This window comes from Lissotriton helveticus, chromosome 6 (genome assembly GCF_964261635.1).
Source record: "Lissotriton helveticus chromosome 6, aLisHel1.1, whole genome shotgun sequence".
Taxonomy (NCBI): Eukaryota; Metazoa; Chordata; class Amphibia; order Caudata; family Salamandridae; genus Lissotriton; species Lissotriton helveticus.
Window position 1 is genome coordinate 1,120,944,273 of NC_136067.1, and position 25,475 is coordinate 1,120,969,747.

The 25,475-nt window shown below is 43.0% G+C and overlaps 1 protein-coding gene across 1 annotated transcript in view; it reads right to left on the reverse strand.

The window, feature by feature from the left end:
• Positions 1–25,475, reverse strand: part of SYNE1 (spectrin repeat containing nuclear envelope protein 1) — a 2,361,447-nt gene that overhangs the window by 598,766 nt on the left and 1,737,206 nt on the right. Inside the window, exons 99-101 of the mRNA XM_078648775.1 lie at positions 16,935–17,091; positions 13,833–13,964; positions 11,422–11,577 (exon numbers count right to left, since the gene is read on the reverse strand). Coding sequence (XP_078504901.1) covers positions 11,422–11,577; positions 13,833–13,964; positions 16,935–17,091 — 445 coding nt within the window. The remainder of the gene's footprint in view (positions 1–11,421; positions 11,578–13,832; positions 13,965–16,934; positions 17,092–25,475) is intronic.

Consider the following 25,475-nt stretch of genomic DNA (forward strand, 5'->3'; position numbering starts at 1 on the left):
AAGCCATCTTAAGTTTATGGACTGGGCAATGGTCATTATGAGTTCCACAGTTACATGATGGCTTTACTGAAACCTGTGGCGTTTGGTATCAAAAACCTTGTCTTAAAAAATCTGTAATAATGCCAGTAGTGGATTTATTAAGATATGCACCCAGAGGGCACATTAGAGGTGCCCCCTGAAAACTTACTTAACTCTCAGTGCACTGGCGTACTTGTATCTACCAGCCTGCCACCACAGACAAGTTTCTGACCCCCCCCCCCCGAGCAAGTGAGAGCCAGTGCTCTCTGAGGTCAAAAATAATGCCTGCTCTAGCAAGAGGTGTTTACACCTCCTCCGGCAGGACGGCTAATGATTTAGCATATCAAGGCCAGTTGCTTCAAAGGGGCTTTAATATGCAACGCCAGCTTCCCCCAGACCTGGAAGATGCCAAGCCCTGCACTTACACCCATTTGGCACAAGTAGAAGCTATGCAGTTGGCATGTTGCACCATCAGGCCAGTCACACCAATAAGGTAGGCTACCCGATGTGCTACATGGAAGGAGGATTCCATCAACTTGATTTTTGTGGTTTGGGAACTTTGGGATAGGGTTATGCCCACTCACCACAGGAAGGGATCATATAGGGGATGTAGGGACCCTAAGGGTAAGTAGCCCATTGGCTACAATCCTTCACTCACCTTAACACCCCTAAATTCAGTACTTAGGAGGCCCCCTGACACCAGGAATTCAGAATCACCTGAAGAAGGACAAAGATGAGCCGAAGAAGTGAGAACTGTGGACTACCAATGCAAACCCTGCCTGGCTGTTTCTGTCTTAACAATTGCTACAGCCCAACATGTCCTGCAGCTGTGCATCCTCCAGAAGCCTCAGAGGGCTGCCACCAGTTTTCCAACCAGCCAGATTTTTCCTTGAAGTGGAGGAGCTATTTCCTTGCAACCTGCCGGCACGAACCACAATGTCTGGTTCACCGTCCTGCTGACCACCGGGTCCACCAATGCAGCAGCCACACAGGAGGAAGTCACCATGCTCCAGATTGAGAGATCCAACTCTCCACCAATTCTGCAGGCGTCAGGATCCACAGGAGCCGCCTGCACCAATACCTGGGGTACCAGTCACCTAGCAGCAGCCAAGTCTTGTTTAGTGTCTAGCCCGGACACCATCACTGGCAAAAACGACCTACCAACGTGGGACTCCTGCACCAGAGAGGCCATCGCAAGAGTGGCCTTGCTGTCCGGTTTTGCCCCCTCTGCAGGTCTGACCAAGAGCTGTGGGTACCCACGTCGCATGGTAACAGTCAACAAAAAACCCTCTGCACCCGAGGTCCCCGTCAAGGGTCCACGAACACCGACAGTGCCCCAAGACTCTCAAAAACTGAACCCTCCCATTGGGATCTCCTGGACTTGTACCCAGGTCCATCTCTTCAACCTGTTTCTAGGTAACCCCCCCTCCCCCACTTTGGCAACAGTGTAGCATGCAAGTTTATCAACCCACTCAGCACCTCTGCACTCTGACACTTCAGGGCAGGTAAACCCGAACTGCTGGTGGAACTTGTGACCTTGACCCCCCGCACTTTAAGTCCTAAATGGGACTCCAGAAATACGACTGCAAATACATGCATTAAGTATATGTGTTTATGTTTAGGAAAACATTACTAAATAAAAGGACATTTGTGTGACATTTTTGCCTTACTATATAAATTGATCACTCGAAAAGTACTTACCCCCTTACGAAGTTCTTGGGGTTAAAAATTCTATAAAATATACATTGTTTTTTCTAAATTGGTCTTGAGTTTCTTCTTGCATGAGTATCATTTATTAGGTTTTGCCTAGCCAATGCGTACGAAGTACGCATGCGCTAGCAAAACCTCTTGAGATGTATATGTGATCGATGACCCGCCTCTGTCTCTCATTGGCTAGCTCCATAAATGGAGGCTAGCCATTGGGAGACAGAGGCTGTCAATCGCGCTTTCTCTTGAAAACGCGATTCGGGGGCGTTTCGCGGTGTTTTTTAAAGCCCCGCCCCTTTGTCCTGGGCCGCGCTGTGATTGGCTGCCGGCCCGGGACCTGACTTGTTTGCTATTATAGTCGGTATCCCAAAAATAGTTAACATCATCCGAATACTTAAATTTATCGACAGCGTTTTGAGACGATGGCGTTGTAATATTTACCTCTCTAATGTGTGGTCCAAAAAGAGAAGAGCACTCGATCAAAAGTGAAGAATCTACATCACCCACAGGGTGTTCGTGTTGGAATTATGGCTACAGTTGTGCATTGTCTGCAGACTTCTAGTTTGGCTGGCCGTCTGCGGCCACTCGACGGATATACCTCCCTCCGTTTGTAAAACACTGCAGAAACGCGCCCTTCCTTATGCGCATACCCTGGCTGCAGCGAGCAGCCTTGTGTTGCAGCGGCCGCGGCTCTTTTGGCGTCCTTAGTGTGTCATGGCGTCACGCTGCCACACATATGGAGCACATTGAGCAGCTCCCTTGAGTGAGGCCAGTTGAATTCGCAACCAGTTCCTGCTGCGTACTCGTGTTGCTTCTCTTGCAACATGCCACTGCCCTAGACTAATTCCTGGAACCGCCGCAGCCCAAGCACACTTCACCTGTTGTTCATTAACCAGGAGCGCATTGGCGCGCCTCCTCCGACTCTGCCGTTGTATCGCCACCGTCCGTGATACATATTTGCGTATTTTGCTGTGACTGGGAGTGCGCGCGCGGCTTCCCTGCTTGACAATACGGAGCGCGCTTCCACGTGGTTGGAAGCCAGTGTTTTTACAGTGGCTTCACCAGTGACATCGCTGTTGCCAAGCAACTCTCCCCCTCCCCCACCGCTGCGCAGCACACCGGCTATCGCTGCTGCGTAGTTCTAGTGGTCTGCAAAAGGATGGCGAGCCGGCCTACCACGTGCACCTTTCTTATAGTCTGGCAACAGTCGAGACCCTCGCTGTGTGGGGTCATAGTGTGCCCCGAGGGCATCTTTATTGACGTATCTGTTGAACTCCCTGGAGACGTTAGCGCGGAGCCCGTGCAGAAATCTGTCTTTCGTGAATGAAAAATATCCGGGGATTAAAACACGTTCGAGCCATGGGTTAGACGGTGAGTCGCGGTCTTCTCACAATCAGCTGTTCTGAGCTGCCAGTCTCTCTCTGGCATCCTGATGTTGCACTGCCCAGCTTCACACCATGGTTGCGTGAACAAGAGTGTTTTGTTTGGCAGTGGCCATAGCAGTTCAGGGCCTGTAATATGTTTATTTACTTGGGAAGGGTAAAACATTTAATATATTTTTTTTTTTATTAGCCACAAGGTACAAAGGTATAATATAGAAGCAATAACACATCATAATTCCATATGTAACCTCACTCATTTCATTACCACAAATAACAATTTACTTTATAAAACACTCAGACCATGATATCCAATTTCATATGATATACAATAATATTAGAGAAAGGAACAAAAAAGAAAAAGATAAGAACCACTCCCCCCCCCCCCCCCATTCTCACTTATTACAGCAGCTCATAATCGTGGCAAATGCTCCTCGTTGGGTTTCGCCTGCCGAAGGCTGCGCTCTGCGCAGCTTTTCGGCGCAGGCGAAATCCTTTGTTTACAATAAGGACTTCAGGAACGTCCCCCGGCTCCCATTGGCTAGCTCCATAAATGGAGGCTAGCCATTGGGAGCCGGATCTGTCCGTTAAGGCCGGCCCAGATTCGGGGGCGTTCCCGCGATTTTTTCCCTCTCCACCCACTTCTGTTCGTCATCGCGGCGGTGGGTGTTATTTTTTTTTTCGAGTCGCCATTTTTTCTTCATTTTACATGCGTCTGTTGTTGGAGTTAGTTCAACATTCGAGTTCCCACGAAGCGATCAGGGATCAGGTAAGGAGTATTTTGTTTATAAATGTGTTTTCACTCTGTAAGTTTAGGTATTTTGTTCTGTGCCGGTTCCCGCCCCCCATCCCGCTGTCCTGTGCCCGTTCCCGCCCCCTCCCGCTGTCCTTGTGTCCGTTCCGCCCCCCTCCCCGTGTGCCCGTTCCCGCCCCCCCTCCCCTTTCACTCTCCGTTGCTTGTTGCAATTGAGCTGCCAGTATGTTATGTTTTTTAGGAGAAGCGTTTTCTTGACTGTACACACGCTTGGGGCACCTCTTACAGATCATGTGATCTTAAGTGCACAGCACTTGCCAGCTTCCCACATTTATGCCAGTCCGCGTCTTTATATTCTTCATTTGCCTTTCGTTGTCGAATGGGTGGGTACACAACGCAACTGTCGGCAACAGATTGTAAACAATTATGTACAATTAAGATAGATTGGCTTTGGCTTCAGCCAGTGAAGTGCTATTCTTATACCTCATGCAGTTGGTTGTTTAGTTCATCTTTCCACCTTCCGGTGAGTACTTAACTGTATTGCATGTGTTTTTATCTCAAAAGTCCATAAAGTCTTTACACAGTTTGACATTCATTTTTTATGTTTATACATTATATTCAGACACCTGTTTTTCTATTTTTTCCAGAGTCTTAGGGCAGGTTTTAATATGATGAACAGCATTTGTTAATATTTGTGTTTACATGCGTTGGCATAGGAAAGTTAGATCTTTTGTTTTGCCTATAAAACGTGTGAGATTAAGGAATCGCACATGTTCCATCCGTTATGAATTAATTGTGTTGAGACACATAGATAGTAAATATGAATATGCAGTGTTTTTTCTGTGCAGTTTCTTAAAGTTAAAAGGCGATACGTGAGGCATGGTTTAGTCAAATTTTGAATTGGTGCTTGGATGCGCAGAGGTGTAGAAGTGTTCAAAAATTCTACTTGTCTAGGTGTGTGGAAATCCTATCGCACGCCGCCCAGTACATACTACTTGCACATATCTTGGGCAGAAGAGAGTATATTTCCCAAATTCAGTGTAAACCCCCAGATTTCTACAGTTGTTGTTCGGAAATTGTGCAGTCACACTCTAAGTAAATTATAGCTTCTAACTAATAGTCTCTCCCTGTAGGTATGGTTCCCTGTACTGTTATATAGTTGTAGTATACATTGACAACTCACTAACACAGGTGTAGCGGCAGGGTATGCCAGGTACCTATATACATGGAGGCAGCAAGTGTATTAACTCGCTGAGCTATTTTGCTAGCATAGGTGCACAGTTCCCCTGTTCCTGTATGTGCATTGCCCTACATGTTGAAAGAGGTTGGGTTGCCATGAAGATTCCAATGGGCACCAGAGCATGACGCTAACAGAGGGAGGAGCCCAGGTGCTTCAACCAGGATATGAGAGATACTTCTGCAGGGCCCTGGCATAGGCAGTAGTAGAGGATACCTAGCATGTAGCGGTTGCATTCGCAAAGTGTGCTACATAACTGACTTAACGCCATGTGCAATACCATCTCTCATAGGCTTGCCCACCCCACTACTAGAAACAGTCCTTTGTGCTATAAGCTCGTATTTGCAGAGCACCCCCTCTTGATTACTACTTCTTCCTTCAATTAGAAGGAGCCCATGCACAGTGTTACACATTGGTGGACAGTAAGTGTGTTAGAAGCCATAAGGCAGGTCTTTGTGAGTAGCCAATGACGGAGGCACCAACATGTTATTTTTAATGGTGTAGAAGCTATGTAGCCAAAACACCAGCCTCAGTCATACTGTAAGGCCCATCTGAGTTCCATTAACTGGTGCAGCAGGGTATGGAAGGAGTTCAAAGTCTGTGCACATTGTTCAAAGCAGCCTAAAATAGCTCTTTTCTCTTCAGTGGGTCAAAGTGTGTTTTGTTTATTTTTGACATTAAAAAGACATACCAGTTGTTTATTTTGCCTGCAATTCGGGTGCCCCGTTAGATGTTCATTTTCTGTCTCTTATGTATCGCCTAAGACAGAGCATGCACAATTGCTTGCAAGATCTTTTGTTTTCCAATAGCAGCGTGTCTATAATGGTCCCCATATTTAAACAAGCATTTACAATGCAACGGTTTCGCCTTTGGAAAAGTTTGAGCTATTGGCATTGTAAATGACAAAATTTGTATTTATGTGTTGGTTTTGAAAACAGATAAATAAATGGCATTGTCATTTACATTGCCAATAGCTCTAAATTTTCCAAAGGCGAAACCGTTGCATTGTAAATGCTTGTTAACTCTGTGTGTACAATAAATGCTTTACACTACCCTCTGATAAGCCTAAACTGCTTGCCCACACTACCACAAACGAGAGTACTTGGGATTATTAATTTAAACCATGTAAGCCAATAAGGGTCATCTGAACTTTCTACATATTGTAACTCATTTTGGTACACTACATAAAAAACAGCTTCCTACTAGCAGCTAATAGGCATCTACAACTTGATAGAGAATGCAAAGAAAGCCAAGGTAATCGTGACACATCCATGACTTTGCTACTTCTTGGGCAGTGTCAGTCTCCTACTGCAAAACTAGAGCAGTCTATAACATCCTATGATCAAATTATGTTGGCATTGAAGTAACCATTATCTACAATATTGCAATCAAACCAAAGAGAATAACACCCCAACACATTCAAATACAAGCTTGTAAGCTTCATCAAAAAGACAAGACTAATTATATAACAGAATAAATATACAGATCACCCTCAGCTGCAGTGTCACAAACAATTTCCAAACAAAATTTTAGATTTAAAGAGCAGAAAGGCACAAAGAGAGAGGCATTGTAAATCATGAATAAATCCAGCATTTGAAGATGCAGATTGGGAGTAAGACAAATTATTAACAAACATAGGGGCCGATTCACAAAGGTAATCTGAGACAGAAGTGTAACTTTACGACTTTTGGTATTCACAGAGATCATTTACAAGTTGTAGCTTTACGTCTGCAGTCCACCTGGAAACTCCGCACCTGAACTGTACTCTCCACACTGGACCATACTCTCTGGTTCGGGCTATACTCCTTTGCAAAGGAGCAAGCTTTTCTGGGATATAATGTAGTGTCTGGACACACCCTTTTTCCTGCCCAAACTAGTTTTCATGACCTCCTCTAACATTTATCACACGTTCCTAATGTTCCCTTTTGTAAAATTGCATTCTGGCCTATTGCTTACACTTCATCCGGCCCAAGCCTGAGAGTACGGCCCAAGCCTGAGAGTACGGCCCGGGTGCGGAGAGTACGGCCCGGGTGGGGAGATTCTGGTCTGACTGCGTATGTAAAGATACGACTCGCAAATGATCTCTGTGAATAACAAAAGTCATAAAGTTAGACTTTTGGCTCAGATTACCTTTGTGAATCAGCCTCCAATCTCTTAAAAGGCTGCAAACCAGAGTAGATACTCATCCAAACAAATGACAAGAATCAGAAACTTCAATAAAGACATGACTGGAGTGATGATAATCAATTAATCCAATCACCTCACGCAACCTGACCCCAAGAAAGAAGGACTACAAATGCAGCAAGAGCTTGCTTAACCATAAAGGTCAGGGAGAGGGCACAAATTATTCTCTGAGGTATGAACAGGAATATATGATTTTCTACTGCGTTGAAATGATGCTCCTGGGTAATGTGTCATACTCTGAAATAGCTGTATATTTCATGACATTCTCTTCAGAATTGGCTATAAAATATATAGGGCCCGAATCACAAAAGTAATCCGAGACAAAATCCTAACTTTGCGACTTTTGGTATTCACAAAGGGCATTTAGGAGTAGTAAATGCCCTTTGCGAATACCGAAAGTCGCAAAGTTAGGACTTTGTTTCAATTAAATGTACGTTTTGGTCTTAAGTTAAACTTAAGTTAAACTTCAGTTTTTGTCTTAAGTTAAACTTAAGACCAAAACTTAAGTTTAACTGAGACAAAATCCTAACTTTATGACTCTCGGTATTCATAAAGGGCATTTAGGAGTAGTAAAGTTTGGATTCCTAACTTTACTACTCCAAAATGCCCTTTGTGAATACCGAAAGCCGTAAAGTTAGGATTTTGTCTCAGATTACTTTTATGAATCGGTCCCACAGACATCCAGAAAATTTAGTTTGACAACAGGACAACAAAATTAATCATGTGACGCCCATTATTTTTCATTATCTTTGTGGAGGATAACTTGAATGTATCCTTGTTCCCTCGCTATTAGCGCTTGCTCAGTGCAACATTTTCCAGAACAGCTTTTAGTTCCCAGTCTAGCCCTTACTGACCAAAAGCATGTAGATGAACACAGAGGAACTAGCACAAGTGTACTTAAACACGATCAGGACGACAACCAACACACTAGCACCCCTGTGCAAAGGGAAACATAACACTCAATAACTACTGTACAGAGAAAAACACAGAGAACAGAACTCAACTGAAAAGTGACCTCAGGAAACCAGGACATGCTTAGCAGCAAAAAATGGATTGCTTGCAACCAAAATCCAATTTAGCTACCTTCATCATAGAAAAGATTTTATTGCAATATTAAAAGGCTAAGAATGTCATTACATGGCCAAATTGTAAGCAGTAAACATCTCAGCTATGAAAATCTTCAACGTTAATAAAGAACATGAAGCCAGCAGGCATGCTACTACACTGGGTTAAAATTCAATTGAGTGTAATAGAAACCGCACGCCCTGGATATTACACTATAAACTGTAGAAAAAGTGCTTAGATACTTGAGCATTTAAGAGTTATACAAATAAAAAGCAACGAATACATCAAGGATAGGCAAAAACGCATATGCTTTCTTACAAAAACAAAGCTGACCCAATCTGTGACATTCATCCCAGTCTTCAGTTCTGGTTTTTCAACAATGTGGCAATGAGCCTCTGTTTTGATTGTGGTCTCCTCGGTGTAACTGCACAGGGTATCTTTTGATTTTAGGCACCCACCACAAAATAAAATCCATGACCATCATTGTATCTTGTAAAATTCACTGTACATTTGTTTTTCAGCACTTATGATGACACAAACTGCCCACATATGGAATGTAAAATTACCAGTATGTCATACTGTATGGCACTTAAGTATGCACCCTCCTGCTCTATGTCCCTACCTATTATAAGCACCTCCTTGCTTCGTTCTTGTCTCTCTTCTAACCAACCTAAGTCATTACAGGATCTGTTCTTCTTTTTCCAAAATATAACATCGCTTATGAGATACTCCTCTTCATCTGCCATTTACAGCCCACCACTGACATACTATCTAGACAGCTCCTCCCCTTTATTCTCAATATTCAATCACAAAGTAGCTGCCCTGAAAGGCAGCAGTTGACTCTCATAGGCTTATCACTAAGATTGCATCAGATTTCTAACGTTAAAGGCATCCACAAAGTATTCCAGGAGTATTGCTACTAATCAGTGCCATCAGTAGGTTTCTACAAGTACTGAAGCATTTCCAAATTTAGGGGTCCATTTGGATGGCGGATCGACCCCGGTGGAAACAGGACCGTCCGCCGCGTGTGAGGCGCTTCCGCCATAGCAATTATGCGCCCGCCACAGTGGCGGGCGCACCCAGCATTTTTAATATTGTGGCGGGCGGTGCTCTCAGCACCGCCCGCCGCAATGCTAAAAATGCACGTTGTACATTGCAATGCACAGCATACCCCGAAGCCCATTCTAATATGGCTGGCGGTGTCTGATAGAGACCGCCACCATATTAGACCTTTTCCGCCGCGGTCACCGGAAAAGCGGTGGACGGTCTTTCCATCCACCGCGGTGCCCCCGCCATTGTAATATGGCGGGGGGGGGAAATTGCTGGCGGACGGTGACGGATGGCGGACGGATCGCCACCGCCTGCATGGCGGAGTTACAATTCTCCATGCAGAAATGTAATGCAAGGGTGCATTAAGACATGCATTGATTCTCCATGGGAAACACTGTCCCAGAATACATGACGGTCTTCCCTCCCCAGTTCAATCAATCAATCAATCATTTGTAAAGCACACTACATACCTGCGAGGGTCTCAAGGCGCTGGGGGGGGCACTACTGATCGAACAGCCAGGTCTTGAGTATCCTCCTGAAGGTCAGCAGGTCTTGAGTCTGTTGTAGGCTCAGTGGGAGGGTGTTCCATGTTTTGGTGGCGAGGTGGGAGAAGGATCTCCCACCGGTGGTTGTTCTCCGGATGCGCGGGTGGCGAGTGAGAGGTCGGCGGAGCGTAGAAGGAGAGCCGTTGGTTGAGGTAGGCTGGGCCAGTCTTGTGGAGTGCCTTGTGTGCGTGGGTGAGGAGCTTGAAGGATATCCTCTTGTTCATGGGGAGCCAGTGCAGGTTTCTCAGGTGGGGGTGAAATGGCCGTGGCGCGGTACGTCATGGATCAGTCGTGTGGAGGCGTTTTGGATGCGTTGTAGTCGTTTGATGAGCTTGGTCGGGGCTCCCGCGTAGAGGGCGTTTCTGTAGTCGAGTCTTCTGCTGACGAGGGACTGGGTGACTGTCTTTCTTGTATCTGTCGGGATCCATCTGTAGATCTTGCGGAGCATGTGGAGGGTGTTGAAGCAGGAGGAGGAGGCGTTGTTGACTTGCTTGGTCATTGAGAGCATTGAGTCGAGGATGATTCCCAAGTTGCGTGCGTGGTCGGTGGGTGTCGGGGCTGCACCCAGTGCCGTCGGCCACCACGAGTCGTCCCAGGCTGAAGGGTTGGGGCCAAGGATGAGGACCTCCGTCTTGTCCGAGTTCAGCTTCAGACAGCTGGTCTTCATCCAGTCGGTGACGGCCTTCATTCCTTCGTGGAGGTTGGCTTTGGCTGTGATGGGTCCTTGGTGAGGGAGAGCATCAGCTGGCGTAGGAGATTATGTTGAGGTCGTGCAGTCAGGCTACGTGTGCGAGAGGGGCCATGTAAATGTTGAACAGCGTCGGGATGAGGGAGGATCCCTGGGTTACGCCGCAGATGATCTCAGAGGCTTTGGAACGGAAGGGGGGGAGGAGGACGCTCTGCATTCTGCTGGAGGGGAAATAGGTGGTCCAATCCAGAGCCTTGTCTTGGATCCCAGTTCTAGTCTTGAAGTGCATACCTAATTGCCTTTAATATTGGCATATTTTTGTGTGCTTTGATTGAGGTAAACTATGCTACAAGTGTGTGGTTTTCACCACTTTTCAGAAGTGGAAACTGTGCCGTAATGACAGGCGGAAAATCAACTATATTGGCTCATGAATAAATCCCATTGCATAGGTGTGAGTCCACAATTCAAGATTATGTGAACCCGGAATAGGACTTTACTGCCGCATTTTTTGTGCGCCTTCTTTGTGTGTGCACAAAAAGGTAAGATTTGGGACATTTTCATACGAGCCCTAACTTCTGGTGGCAGGAATTGGAAACTGGATATAAAGAAAGTGACTGCCTGACTGAGATTCCATTGCAGTAAATAATTGTCACCCGATAAATTGTGAGAGGACAAAAACCAACAGGAACACTGCACTATGAGCTCCATGCTCCTTCAGCCATGCTTGCTGGTTTGCAATGCTTAATACTGCATAGCAGTAGAACATAATCTAATTATGAATTTGCAATGCCTACCTCCTGGTTATAAAGGCATATTTCTGTCTCTTCTGGTTGAAGAGCTGTGGCAACAAACAAGCGTTCTTCAACACCATCAACCCAAGTGGAAGTTGCCGACACAGTGTCATATAACTTTTGTTGCAGGAGAAGACTCTTCTTCTCTGCACCCCCAACCTAAAAGAAGAGAGAAAAGAGGTTTAGATTGCCCCATTGCCAGAACCAAGTCAGAGACCAATGAGACAAACAAAAGCAGCAGCGCAGACAAAACAGTATAAAAAAAGTCTACAAGCATGTATAAGGAAGAGCAGCTATTTGTTACAACTGCTTTTACATTGTGATTCTATGGAAAGCAACAAAATAAAGCATCATTTTTCATTGTGGAATACTTGATGACAATGTATGTTATTTTAGGGAGGGAGACATTAAGAGTCTCAGAATAAAATCGATTCCAACACTTGCTACATCATAAGAACATTACCGTCTACACCTATCTTTTAGTGTCCATCTCTGTCATCTACAACTTTTATTTATCTATTTTGGTGATCTTTCAAATTTTGAATATAACATTGTCTCTGATAACTTAGAAATACTGGGCCTGATTCACAAAGGTAAACTAAGATTTTTAATCCAAACTTAGACCAAACGACTAAGTTTATGACTTTGGGAATTCACAAAGGGCATTTACATCCGCACTCAGGCCGGATATCTGCCCCAAGTGCGGACTTAAAGATAATTCTCGTAAATATCCTCTGTGAATTCCCAAAGTCATAAACTTATACGTTTGGTTTATGTTTAGACCAAACATCTAAGTATACCTATGTGAACCCGGTCCACTGTTTGCTGACTTACAGGCTGTGTATCACTTTTACTTGGAAGGAAACACCTCTATGAATCACTCAAACTATATCTTTGCCTTCAACCCTTTATAAGGCTCTCCTGCCTTTCGGCAATACTTGTGCTATACAAATGCTACATATATACCTGCAAACGACGTATGCAAAACCATGCATTGATGCATCAAGGTAGACAATCAGTACTGTATTTTTGGGATACTCATTTTACTAAAGTCTCGGAAGAAGGAGGCTTATCACATTTTTTAAGGATTTTTAGGATCCTAAAGTCTTGTAATGATCAGAGCACAGAGTATATTAAACTCTGGACCACCACATATAATGACTCAAGCCCACATACACAATGTTGAATTACACCATTGGTAGTAAAAAATAAATCAATAGACCATGAAAAGAGTGTAAGCTAGCAACATAAAGAAGAGCAGACACATGTAGCAAGAAAATATTAATCATGCTAACACCTCTAATCTATAGTGGTCATAATGAAGAAGATGATGGATTTATTCAGTCAGATATACAAAGTGAATTAAAAGGAGAACAGTTACCAGCACTAGACTTTCCCAAAGTTATAGCACACTAATTCAATGTGCAATGTCTATTGTTGTAGTTACCTCAAACCTTGGGAAGTAAAGAAATTCACATAACTCAGTGCTTGTTTATATTGTCATGCTTGTATTAATTGAACTTGATGACAGTCTGCTTGTAGCAGTTACAAGTAAGAGTTTGTAGCAATATATAAGTCTTTATGGACGACAGTAATATGGCTTGTAAGTTCTTAATTTGACAGTCTCTCATAACTGCTTGCCTGGCTTTAGTGTCACCGTCAAATTAAAAACAAAAAATTGGCTTATTATGGTTCTCAAATAATGATATAAGTCTATGTTCCTGCTAGTCCAGAGGAAGAGAACTTTCTGCAAGCATACATATGCGCTCCTACTATTACAAAAGGAATACCAGTACATTCAACAAATGAAAGTTATCACAATAAAAGTTGCTGCACTTAAAAAATAACACAGTTTAGATAAGGGATAGAGAAAAACTTGCAGATGTCAAATGTACAGGGGAGTCAAGGGCATGTTTCAACAACTAAGAATTTGAAATGTTGTGTTCGCTCATTTCTGATTTCTGATTTTGTCACTCAACTCTTCATTCACAAAAAATGCCTCTGAACAATGGGTAATAATCTTATGATATGCTACATGTTTTCCTTTGCACAACTTGTTTCACCAAATGTAAATAGTAGATCCCTGCTGTATGTGTTATGATATAAACTCCCCCTCCTAAAACTAAATAGTTCACTGATTTACAGTTGCACCTATGCCTTTCTTATGGAAGGTGCTTCAGGGCAGTTTCTCTGATAGAAAATATGCTTTTAGACCAAATTGAAAAAGTAATTGCATGAATTAATCAAAATAAATAAACATATGACCACTGCTTACCTTTTAAAAGGGGACAGTTTCACCAATCAAAGATTAACATGAATACATTTTTAGAGCGATAGATTGAAATTTAGAAAAGTGATACATCACCGACATAAAGATATGAGTTGCTTGTTTCCAGATGCCAATACAGATTTACCTGAGATGAGACATCTTCTAAAGCCTCAGTTAAGTTCTCCATCAAAGATACAGCACATGATTTGTTCTGTGCTTGTGGCTCTGCTTTGTAGGTAGGCATTCCAGACATCAATCTACTTGTTTTGCTGTAAATCTGTTAAAAAGACCAACATTTGAGAACTGACTCTTCAAGTTCATTTACAAATAGAAAGGGAAACTAAGTTTACTGTCACCCAGGAGGCACTTATGCTGAAACAAGATCCAGACACACAATCACTACCAAATAATAATGGGAAAGAAGTAGCAGAATGATTGCACAATGTCTAATTCTCTGATACAGTGAACATGCACTATCACAAACAATGAATTATAAAACACAATAAAAAAGTGTGGAAATCCCATGTACATCAATAAAATGGTTGAATCAAAAAATACCTTCTTTTAAATCAAATCAAAAATCCAGGTTTCAGAAAAGAAAAAAGAAAAATGAGCGTAACACCAAAAAAACAATATTAATGTATGTTAATGGTAAAATGGTGGCACAATGTTTACTTTGCAAAAGCGGACAAGAGCTTTCAAAACATTAAATGTGTAGATTAACTGATGGGAGATTCTGATAAAGGTACAAATCTCTAATGGAAATTAACTTCATGTATAAAACACCTCTTGCATTACTGATACTGCTATGGCTGCAATGTTTTCAGAATAGTGATAGGACTATTGATGGGAATACTGTTATATTATTATTCTCGACACAAAAATCCAATACATTCTTCTGCTCTGCTCTAGACAAGGCTAAAAACCGCCCCAAAGAACTCTTCCATATCATCAGGAACCAAACCTCCATTCCTATGACAGACAGCTTAGCAGCGTCCAAATCCCAGTGCGATGACTTTGCTAGTTTCTTCAACGAAAAAATTGCCTCAATTGACCGATCTTTCAGCGAAATGCCCACCGCCCTCACAGAATCGCTCCCCACTGCTTCTACCCACTCAAGACCAACAATCGCTGGTCTTCCTTCCGACCCATCCAAATTGAAGCGATAAGCGATCTCATTGCCACCGCTAATCCCTCGTTACACTCCCTTGATCAGCTACCCTCGAGAATGACCAAAGACCTGAAGCTTACTCTAGCCCCTATCTGGGCGCAGATCATCAATAGCTCTCTGAGCGATGGCTCCATTCCTGACTGCCTTAAACTAGGTCAAGCCACACCACTCCTAATAAAAAACGGCCTCGACCCTAAGGTCATGAACAACTTCAGACCAGTTTCGAACCTTCCCCTCTTATCGAAAAGTATGGAAAAATGTGTGCTGTCTCAGCTAACCCATCACCTAGAGATCATGAATTTTCTTGATTCACACCAGTCAGGGTTCAGAAAGGGCTGCAGCACAGAAACCGCAATCCTCAATGTGATGGATGACCTACAAATGTCGCTCGACTCCAACCAATGTAGCCTCCTCATCCTCTTAGACCTCTCGGCGGCGTTTGACACAGTGGATCATACCCTACTACTCAATGTCCTCCAGAAGAGAGCTAGTTTGGAAAAGACAGTTCTCAAATGGTTTGCCTCCTTTCTCAACAACCGCACACAATTAATCAAAATTAAAAGCTTCGAATCGGACCCCCTCCCCATTACTAGAGGAGTCCCACAGGAGTCAGTACTCTCTCCACAACTTTTCAACATCTACATGGAGTCCCTCACTACAATTCTAAGGAACTCCAACATCCCCTTTCACCTCTATGCGGACAACACACAACTCTACCTGGAAACCACTTCGATCGCTGACATCCACAGACTAAACGGCACACTCACAGAGGTCCAACATTGGCTCTCATCCAACCACCTCAAACTTAATGAAGAAAAGACAGAAGTGCTCCTCATCTCAAATAAAGATGAAAACCCCCAAATACTTGAATGGCTCAAAGCCCTAAACGCCCTTAACGTTCCTCTTGTACCTACAACCTCCGCCAAATCACTGGGGATCACTCTTGACCCCAATCTGGACATGAAAGAACACATATTTAAAACTGCAAAAAGTGCTTTCCTTAACCTGAAACTTCTCTACAGACTGAAACCCTTCCTCCCCTCGAAAGACCTGAGACAGGCCACTCAGGCACTGGTACTCTCCAGAATTGACTATGGCATTGCTACTCTGACTGGAACAGCCAAATCTCACCTGGGACCTCTGACCGCTACCCTAAACGCAGCAACAATAATGGTCACGGGAACTAAGAAATATGAGCACATCACCCCGGCTCTTAAGGATCTGAGATGGCTTCCTATTGACCAACGAGCCAGCTTCCGCACAGCTTGCCTCACACACAAAGCCCTGCATACAGGCAAACCGGAATATCTGGCCAACAAACTCAATAGAGGCGGTCAGTCTAGGAACCTCAGAAGCTCCAACACGCTCCTACTCATTCCTCTGAAATCACAGAAACGTAAAACTTCTAGTAGGTCGTTTGCGGGTACTGCTCCTAAGATGTGGAACTCCATCCCCCCCACATCAGGATGACCGCCTCCTTCCCGAAATTCAAGATACTACTCAAAGCCCTCTTTCTTGAGCGGCTGGATCGTAACTAGAACCCCTCGTTTGACTTTGATAGATCACTATCTCTATGCTCCCAGAGAGAGCCTGATGACTCTCCCTTGATCTCTGCCATGTTGTGCGCTCTTGCTGCTATTGTATAGACTTTTACTTCCCCCTGTTCTCCCTGCCCTGCTTTCGTCCTACTTGTCTTGTTGATGCTTATTTGTATTCGATGTGAAGCGCTCTAATACCTTCGGGTCCAGCCAGCGCTATACAAAACTTAAATAAATAAATAAATAAATAAAACCTTTCACTGCTACAAAAATGTCACGTGTGATCCTCAAATCAGTGTTCAACAACAGATACAATGTTACAGCGGCCCTGTAAGTTAGACACGTTTTCTTACACATGAACACAGAACGAAAGAATGATGGGAGTTGGTTACAAGTTATAAATTAAAATTGTTCATTTCCTTGAAAAAACAGGTTTTAAATGAGAAATCTATGTACTGACATACAATAATCAATCAATTGTCAGAAAAAAGTAAACTTTTAGTACATCACACCATTTAAAATAAAGTAGAATATTTACTGGCAGTTCTTGCTCCTGCTCCAAGGCTTTCTGGAGGAGACTCTCTTTTGTGCTAAGCTCCTGATGCAGACTTTCCCATTTTAGGGTCATCTGTCCTTCCAGAGAAAGTTTTTCCCCTTCAAGTCCCAGCTCCTTGGACAAAGCATCGGGTCTAATACTATCAGCAGAAGGAAACAAGGTTTGAGTATTCAGTCAAAGTGAAATCACTAGGTTTTGGAACAGACTAGCTTACATAGTATAATTATCATGCCATTTACAGGTTGCTCTATGATTATAAATATACAATTACAGAAGTGTAGTGATGAATAATGGGATTGCTTACCAAACAGGGGCTACAAGTGACATCAAACAGAGAAGAAGAACAAAGCACATGTTGTGCATGAATTCGCTAGAAATCCAGAGGTGGAAAAAAATCCATGTTATTGACAGCTATTTGTCTAAAATTGTATGTGGTATATGGCCCCTAAATCCTTTTCCCATGAACCATTCAGCTGTGTATGGATAAAGCAGGTATACTAGAGGCATGCATAACATGCCAGTATCTTATTCAGACTGTCTTCCTAGTACTATGCATTTAAAATTACATATACCTTGTTTCTATCAATTATTCACACCATTTCAAGTCCATCTCTCACCATTCTCAGTCCATCTCTCACTTATGATGCTCTAGTGTTGTTCCTATATTCCCAATAGGCTCTGAGCATTGGAATAATATATCCTATAGATTTGAAGTAGGACGTATGCCTACTAGGTCTCTATCGAATATATTAGACTAAGGGCCCGATTCTGATGCGGGAAGCATTCCCACCCAGGGCCTGATTCTGATGCTGTTAGGAAGGCCTCCTAATGGCAATTGCTCCTTCCAAATAGGATCGGGAGAGACCCAGTGCCCAATTATGATGCGGTTAGGAACATGTGCTCCCATTCAAGTCAATGGGAGTCTAACCAAATCGTATCTGGAAGCATCCGGATGCATCTTACTTGGTCGGTCGGACTCTCCCGATCCGAGTGGGTCGGAAACCATTTCCAACCCGATTCGGTCGGGAAACATTTCCAACCCGCATCAGCATCAGCCCCTTAATTGTGAATGCCAGCTAGCTCAGAGGTCACTATAACCTTTCTCGAATAAACAAGAAGGGATTCGTTTCTGACAACCGCATAAACATGGCAACTTTGTTTCCCCAAGATAAAACGTATCTTCAGAGTCGTGGAAACGATAGATAGATATTTTACTCAGTCAATCGTGCATGCTTCGTTTCACCAGAGGTGCAGAGAAAATAGAGAGACTGGCGTTTTAAATAAAATTATTTATTGAACAGTCTTCTTTTTCATGCAGAAGAAATGAACTGCTACAATCGTAATACTGGCTGTAAAGTATAATGCGTACAGCAAGAAGAGTATTATAAAATAATACTGTAAAAGCATGATATGGTTTCTAAGCCATAGAATATATACATAAATAAATAAAGAGTAAAAGTACTCAACTGGTGCTTCTAAAATACGCCTACCCCGATGTACCTAACCTAAGTCTAGTACGAGGAAAGAAGTAAGTGTGGTGTAGCATAAGTTTAGTATTCTTTTTGCCAAGTATCTATCCAAGATTTCTCTTAGGGTCTAATCAGCTCCGTACCTTGGTGTAGAATGAAGGAGGTCTGGTATCTCTCTGTCTCCGGGCTCGATTTCCCAACACCCCGCAAGGGGAGCTTGGAAACACTGGAGCTGGATTTCGCAGCAAGAGAAAAAGACAGCGTCTCTCTCAGTGCGTCTGCTGGAGGGTCGGCTTCCTTCGGCACTTGCTGCAGCAGGATGCGTCGGGCAAGTAGACAGTCAAACTCCTCCAAACCACTGTGTGTTTGCTATGGCAAGTGTGGGCATATTTATTACTTGAAGGTGTCAAGTTTGACGTAAAGGTGGACATAATAACGTCATCAAAGAGTCTCAGTTCTTTGAAAACTCCATGAGTTCTTGAATAAATCAATATTCAAACAAGGGGAAGTCCCTAACTGCTGAAGCCGAGTTTTCCAAGAAATCGTTGTGGATTTTCGGAACTAGTGGAAGTAGCTATTCTGTATTTGGACTGCATGAGCTATGTCTAAATATGGTTATAGTTTCTATGCCGATACAAGGACACGGTGATTTATACCTATATAAGGGCATGAATCGGGAAAATTACACTAGGGTCCTAAAATGCTATACAACAATGCCAAAATAAAAACTGGTGTCCTACACTTTGTTGATGCCAAAACACAAGTAAATGTCTGCCAGCCAAATGTCTTCACAGGCCAGTGGTAGAGAAAGAAGGCGCTCTTTAGTCACAAAAGGATGACACCAGCATTTGTTTACTGTTATGAACTAAGAGCAGTGAAGAACCAAGTTTCACATTTTAGAATTACGATTTGTTCATTCAGACTTCCCATGTAATAACATGGACAAAAGACTGCAAATGGGATTACTAGCATTATTCTCCTTTATTTATTATTTAAGTATAAATTAGTTCTAAATACATATCCAATGACTTGCACAAATGTTATCAACACTATGATACTTCACACTGTTTATTACTTAAAGGGCCAGAATGACCAGTAAACCTCTGCAGGATAACACTCAAAGCAGTATTTTTCAAATCAATGCTTAAAGACTTTGTCAAAATTTTAATTTTTGATCATTCAAAAGAGTGCTGCTGGTGAATTGGCACATTTCTTTTGCAAAGCTTTCTCATTCCAAAGGCATTTTAACCAGCCTTATTTTCACTGTGACGAAAACGTTTCCTTGTTGTATACATTATTGTAGGCATTTGGTATAATCTTGAACACAGATGGTCATAACACGAAACCCCACCCCCCACCCCTATTGCTCCACAATAATATTAGCACACGTCAAGATACACTATGTCATTTGATGACATCTAAGCCAATTCAGAGTGAACATGCATACAAAATACTGTCAGAAGCTCTTTTCTTACAGACATCCTCCTTCTTTTCAACAACCTTTCCCCTTCCCACCCAACTCCTAGTCGGTCCAGCATTGTGACTATTTTACCTTTATTATTCTGGCATAGTTTTTGTGACCCTCCCAGTTGCCTCACATCCGGCGGATCTATCAACTCAGCGAGAATCACTGCCCAGGCCTGCAAATCATCTGCCAACTTATTGGCTCTTCGTACTCTCCACTTATGACTTTTTTCCACCATTACCCAATCTGCCATATCTCTCAGCCAGTCATCCAACAGTGGCAGGTTAGGAGAGATCCACCGGATTGCCAACCTACGTTTGGTTAGCATCAACCCCAATAGTATGAATTTCCGACTAAGGGGCCCATTACGATATCGGTTGGATGAGCGTCCCACCGAAACTGCAGTGCAATGGAATCCGCCAGAGTATTAGTTGACGGTTCCACCCAACGAATTAGCATGCGACTGCTCTGTGGGTGGTCAGAAACATCAATTTTTCTATTGCAAGCTTGTGCTGCGGCCGGAAAAGGGCACAGCAGAACCTGCAATAGAAAAATGTATGTTTATGGATGTTTGGGGGGGCTCCACAGCTGCCCCCAGGCCTCATAGCGGAGGCCGTAGAGGGACAGAGGACCTGCTAGGTGCCCCCAGGGTCCTTTACCGACAGCCTTTCTATGGCAGTCGGACCGCCATACAAAGGCTGTCTGAAATAAACATCGTAATCCCCATGGTGTTGCCTGGGCAGGCACTGCCTCCATTTGGGTGATTACGATCCGCCCTCTGCCACAACCGGCTGATTGAGCCCGTTTGAAGTGGTGCGGAATCCCTCTGCAGGTTTTCCTCTGATCACCAGTATCATAATACGGCAGTTGGATGGAAACCTCTGAGGTCAGGAGGAAAGACTCCAACGAGCTGTAGGGTGGCTTTCCACTCGACATCATAATGAAGCCCTATGTTTTTTCTTTTTTCGTACCGCCCAGACCAAGCAAGCACTGCCTACTATCTTTGGTGATGGTCAATCAAATGGCCCCATTCGGCCTAGTAACCACTGCCTGCCAGTAATCGTCATTTGCGGGGCACCCCTAGATCATGTGTAGGAAATCTGCTCCAGCCATTAAACAACATGGACAGAAGGATGCTCTTGCAGGGTAAACAGCATGAGGTGTTTTAGGAGATAAATACACCTGGTGCACAACATTGTAGTTTATTAATAAGAACCAAGCGTTTGTGGCGGTCCCTTGCACCCCCTTGTGCACAACCCCCCCATTCCTTACCTGTTATAGAGTCTCCCAGGGCCTCCTGCCATCTACCTTGTACCGTCAAGTTCTCTCACTGGGCCTTGCTAATGTAGGAAATCAACTTCCTTCCACCAGCCATAGTAAGCAGGGTAACTAGCATCTGTTCCTCTGGAGGTACCTCTTAGAATGTCAGCCAGATTCCCCTGGAAGTAGCTTGCACCTTGGCAACTGCAAGAACTGCCACGCCCCAAGTTAAATGTGGCCACTGCTCCTGCGACAAATTTATCATTGAGATATAGGTCTTGTATGGTCTCCCAATGCCCGGCCCTCCATTTATCAATGGGCATTAACTGTGCGGTCTTCGTGAAAGGACGTAAAATCCAGATACTCATATCCGGCAGATATGGTGCGTGACTTAACAATTGCCTGACTACCCATTCCCATGTCAAGCACACCTGCCCAACCTCATATGGCACTGCGCTACGGTCACATGCTCCCATCATCATGAGCTCAGGCAGGGATACATTTCCATATGTGCCCTCCAACAACCGTTCCTCCCAGTTGTCTCCTTCATCCAGCCAATGTACCCCATGTTGCAACAGGGAAGCCATATAATAGACCTTGAAGCAAGGAAACTCCGTTTGCCCATTCTTCCAAGTACATTTGAACGCGGCCAGGCCCACCCACTTCCTTAAGGTGGCCCAAAACAACTCTACACTCAGTTTGTCAAATTCAACAAAAAACCTTCTATGGATGTCATATATAGAACCCTTTGATGGAGCATGATTATTTGAGAAGAATTGTGCTTCATCAAGTCTGCTCATTAAGTGTAAATTAACATACATATTTTTATAAAAGGACTAACAGTGTGGTAAATTAAAAAGAAAAACATCAGAGTTTTTCTTAAAAAACGACAACGTAAAAACATGCAGACGTGACAACACATTTAGAGTTTTAAAACTGCATTGTAAAAGCATGCAGTAGGCTTACAGACTGTTGTAATAAGAGACATTTATGTTATAAGAGAAAACTTACTAAAGTGCACTATAGAATATAGTTTAAGAGTAAATTGCAAACAGTAAAATAGAAATATGATCATGAAAGTGTTTAAAGTAAAACGATTCTGGCTTATGTTTTTCTTTGAACTTTAAAGTCATAATATAAAAATAAAAAAATAAAAGGGCGATTGCTTATACTTTTAGAGAATTGTATTCAGGCTGCGCTTATAGGTTTAATTAAATGATGCTTTTCTTATATTGTTTTCTCTGCATACTCTATTTTCCGATACATTATTAAAATGGTGTGATTTATTCTTTAGCTAAAGATGATTAAGTGGTTTTCTATGTAGGCCTCAAACCTGTTAGTGTATTTTCTTTCGTAAATGTAGGCCTTAAAACATTTATTTTGTGCTTCATTATTTCTAAAAATGCTGATTTATTTGCTTTGGTTTTGAATTGTTTATCACTAGAGTCTCCTTCCTACAATTAGAGTATTTCTCTCTATAAATAATTGTGTTGACTATGTTGCAAGCTACTGTAGAAGCGAGCTCGTGGATATGAACATTTTTATATGTGCTTCCTATTTCCGAGGTGATATGACGTTTATGGATTAATAAAGGAAACTTGTTAAAATTCAGAATGTACCAGGCTGAAGAACGATCACAACATGGATTCTAACCAATGGAAACATGTAAAACTGTGAAAATGCTACAGTTGGGGGCTGGAATTGTGAACATTTTGAGGTATAACTAGCCGAGAAAAAAGAACTATTGCTGCTTGCCTTTACTACTGCTGCTGATTGCTGCTGTTGCTGCTCCATGCTTCTCTGGTGGCTATTATCCTTCCAAAATATGGGCATGGCAAGCTGTCAGTCCGAACTTTGACTTTTTCTTGAACGGAACTATCCTGATTACCTTGCACATCATCGGCTGGTGATGTTGCGTAAGCTAAACCTATTTGGCTAAAGAGCTGGCTATTTCACAATATTGCACGCTGTGCAGTAACACATTGATCCTAAGTTTGTATGTATCTCAAACTGCATACTGAATTTGCAATGTGTATTTATGTTTGTCTCTCTCTCTCTCTCTCTCTTCTCACACCAGTTATTGATTTTTGTATCACTGCCATAATTTGTATTTTCTATTGAGGATTTACCTTTATTGATTTGAAATATGAAAAGTACTGACAATAATAATGTGTTTTTGTGTATTGTGCTCAGATAAAAGTACCTTGATACATATACTGAGTTTGCCGTATTTGACAAGAGTTTTGACATGAGATGTTTGAATATATTAGTTAGACTGGCACGTCTTTAATATAGGTCCTCATGAAGGAAATGCTTTCCGTCCCTAATTATCTGAGTCCCTATTAGCTCTTCAAAAAGATCTATCGGAGGACCTCATAATCTGTAAGTGGTTGTAGAGTTTCTAAGAGACCAAACTCTTGGTTATAGTAAATGTTTTTTATGTTTGTGGTATTTGTGAGTGATTATAAATTTTACACCGCTTCCGCTGGATCACCTGGAAGATATAATAATATAATAATAATAATATTAATCCACATTTGTAAAGCGCACAATCACCCGTAAGGGTCTCTAGGCGCTGGGGGCCGTCTGGAAGATTAAGCAAGCTAGTGCCCAGAGTCACATGGGGCTGGGATAATCTGCAGCCGGTGCCGAGGATCGAAACGTGATCTCCAGATTCCGGAGTAAGTCGCCCTAGCCGTGGCGCCACATCTTGACCAGAGCTATCTTACCCATCAGGGACAACCGGAGAGTATTCCAAAATTTTACAGAAGGTTTCAGGCCTTCTAGCACTCTGCCTATATTTAGGGTAGTGAATGACTCAACATCCAGAATTATTTTAATTCCAAGGTATCTAACACTGAATGTTTCATATGGGAGACCCACCTTGGGAGTCCCTGTGAAAGGACCTCCCCCAGAACACACAATGGAAAAAATTTGGTCTTAGAACAATTCATGCAAAGCCCCAATAACTCACTGAACTCAGATAGGGTAGTCAACATGATAGGAACTGAGTATTCAGGTTGACACAGATATACCAGAGCGCTGTCTTTTGAATACTAACATTGAGTGCCACGCCACCCCCCTTATTGCGTATAATGGTATCACATGTGTGGTTTTCACATATCAACCCCCCCATTTCCACAAAACGGACCACAACTTACATTCCACCAGCTCCATTGTCAATGCAAAAAGCAGTGGCAACAATGGGCAGGCTTGCCTGGTCCCCTTGTGTAGGGAGAACAGTGGTGACATTCTCCTATCAATGCGCACCCTTGTCATTGGGCTACTATACAGCAGTTTTGCCCACCAGATAAATGACTCCTCAAATCCCATTTTCCTTAGACACTGCCAGAGAAGTCCCATGCAATGGAGTCAAAAGTCTGCTCTATATCAAGCAGTGCCAAGGCATAGAAATCGTCTGATGGAAGTGGGGCGTGCAAGACTAGAGAAAGACGTTGCAAGCTACATATTGTATTACAGCATGATATGAAACCGCATTGATCCTCATGAATCAATGTTGAATCTTACTAAGGATCTTTAAATCGACATTCAGCATTGAAACTGGGCGATAGGATGAAACCTTTTTAATATCCTCAACAGGTTAAGGCAACATTACTCTAAGTGCCTACCTCATTGAATTCGACAGTATAACAACAATGGGGTGACCCTGTGTCCCTCAGAAACTGGGTGTATATATAAGTAAGCAAAAGAAGGTTCTGTCGGGTAGAAGGTGGTTAATTTCTAGAGCACTGTATGACCTAATTTCAATTTATAGCAACCGTATCTCAACCGCCTGGACAGGGAAACAATTTAATTATAAATAACTGAAAAGTGACTCAAGATACTGTCTACTGTTTTTGTTTATCAGAATTAAATCATTCATAGATATTCACAAATGTAGTAGATGGAGTCTGACAACATATAAGGAAAATTTACATATAGAGGTGATCATGTGACATAAGTGCTCAGTGCTCAAAGAGTGTACAATATGTACAAAGTGGTCAAGGCCTTATATACATGCGAGGGATAGGCCAGGTAATTATGTAACACAAATGGCTCTGTTCACTGATAATGTTCTTTGCTATGTGCAGAGCCTTGGTAAGTCTGGGCCATGCGTAATCGTCGACGTTTCAACCCATAATGTGCCCCGTTCGGTAGTCACGTAGGGTCTTCATCAGGACAGGGTGGAGGATGAGGGGGGGGCAGTGACAGCTCTAGATAAGCCGGACAAAGTGCTGGCTGCTGTGGCAACAAGAGCAGGGGCCACTGGCGGGAGATTCAAGGTGGGCCCAAGCGTCGGTTTCTCTTACTCAAGATAGAATCAATCAG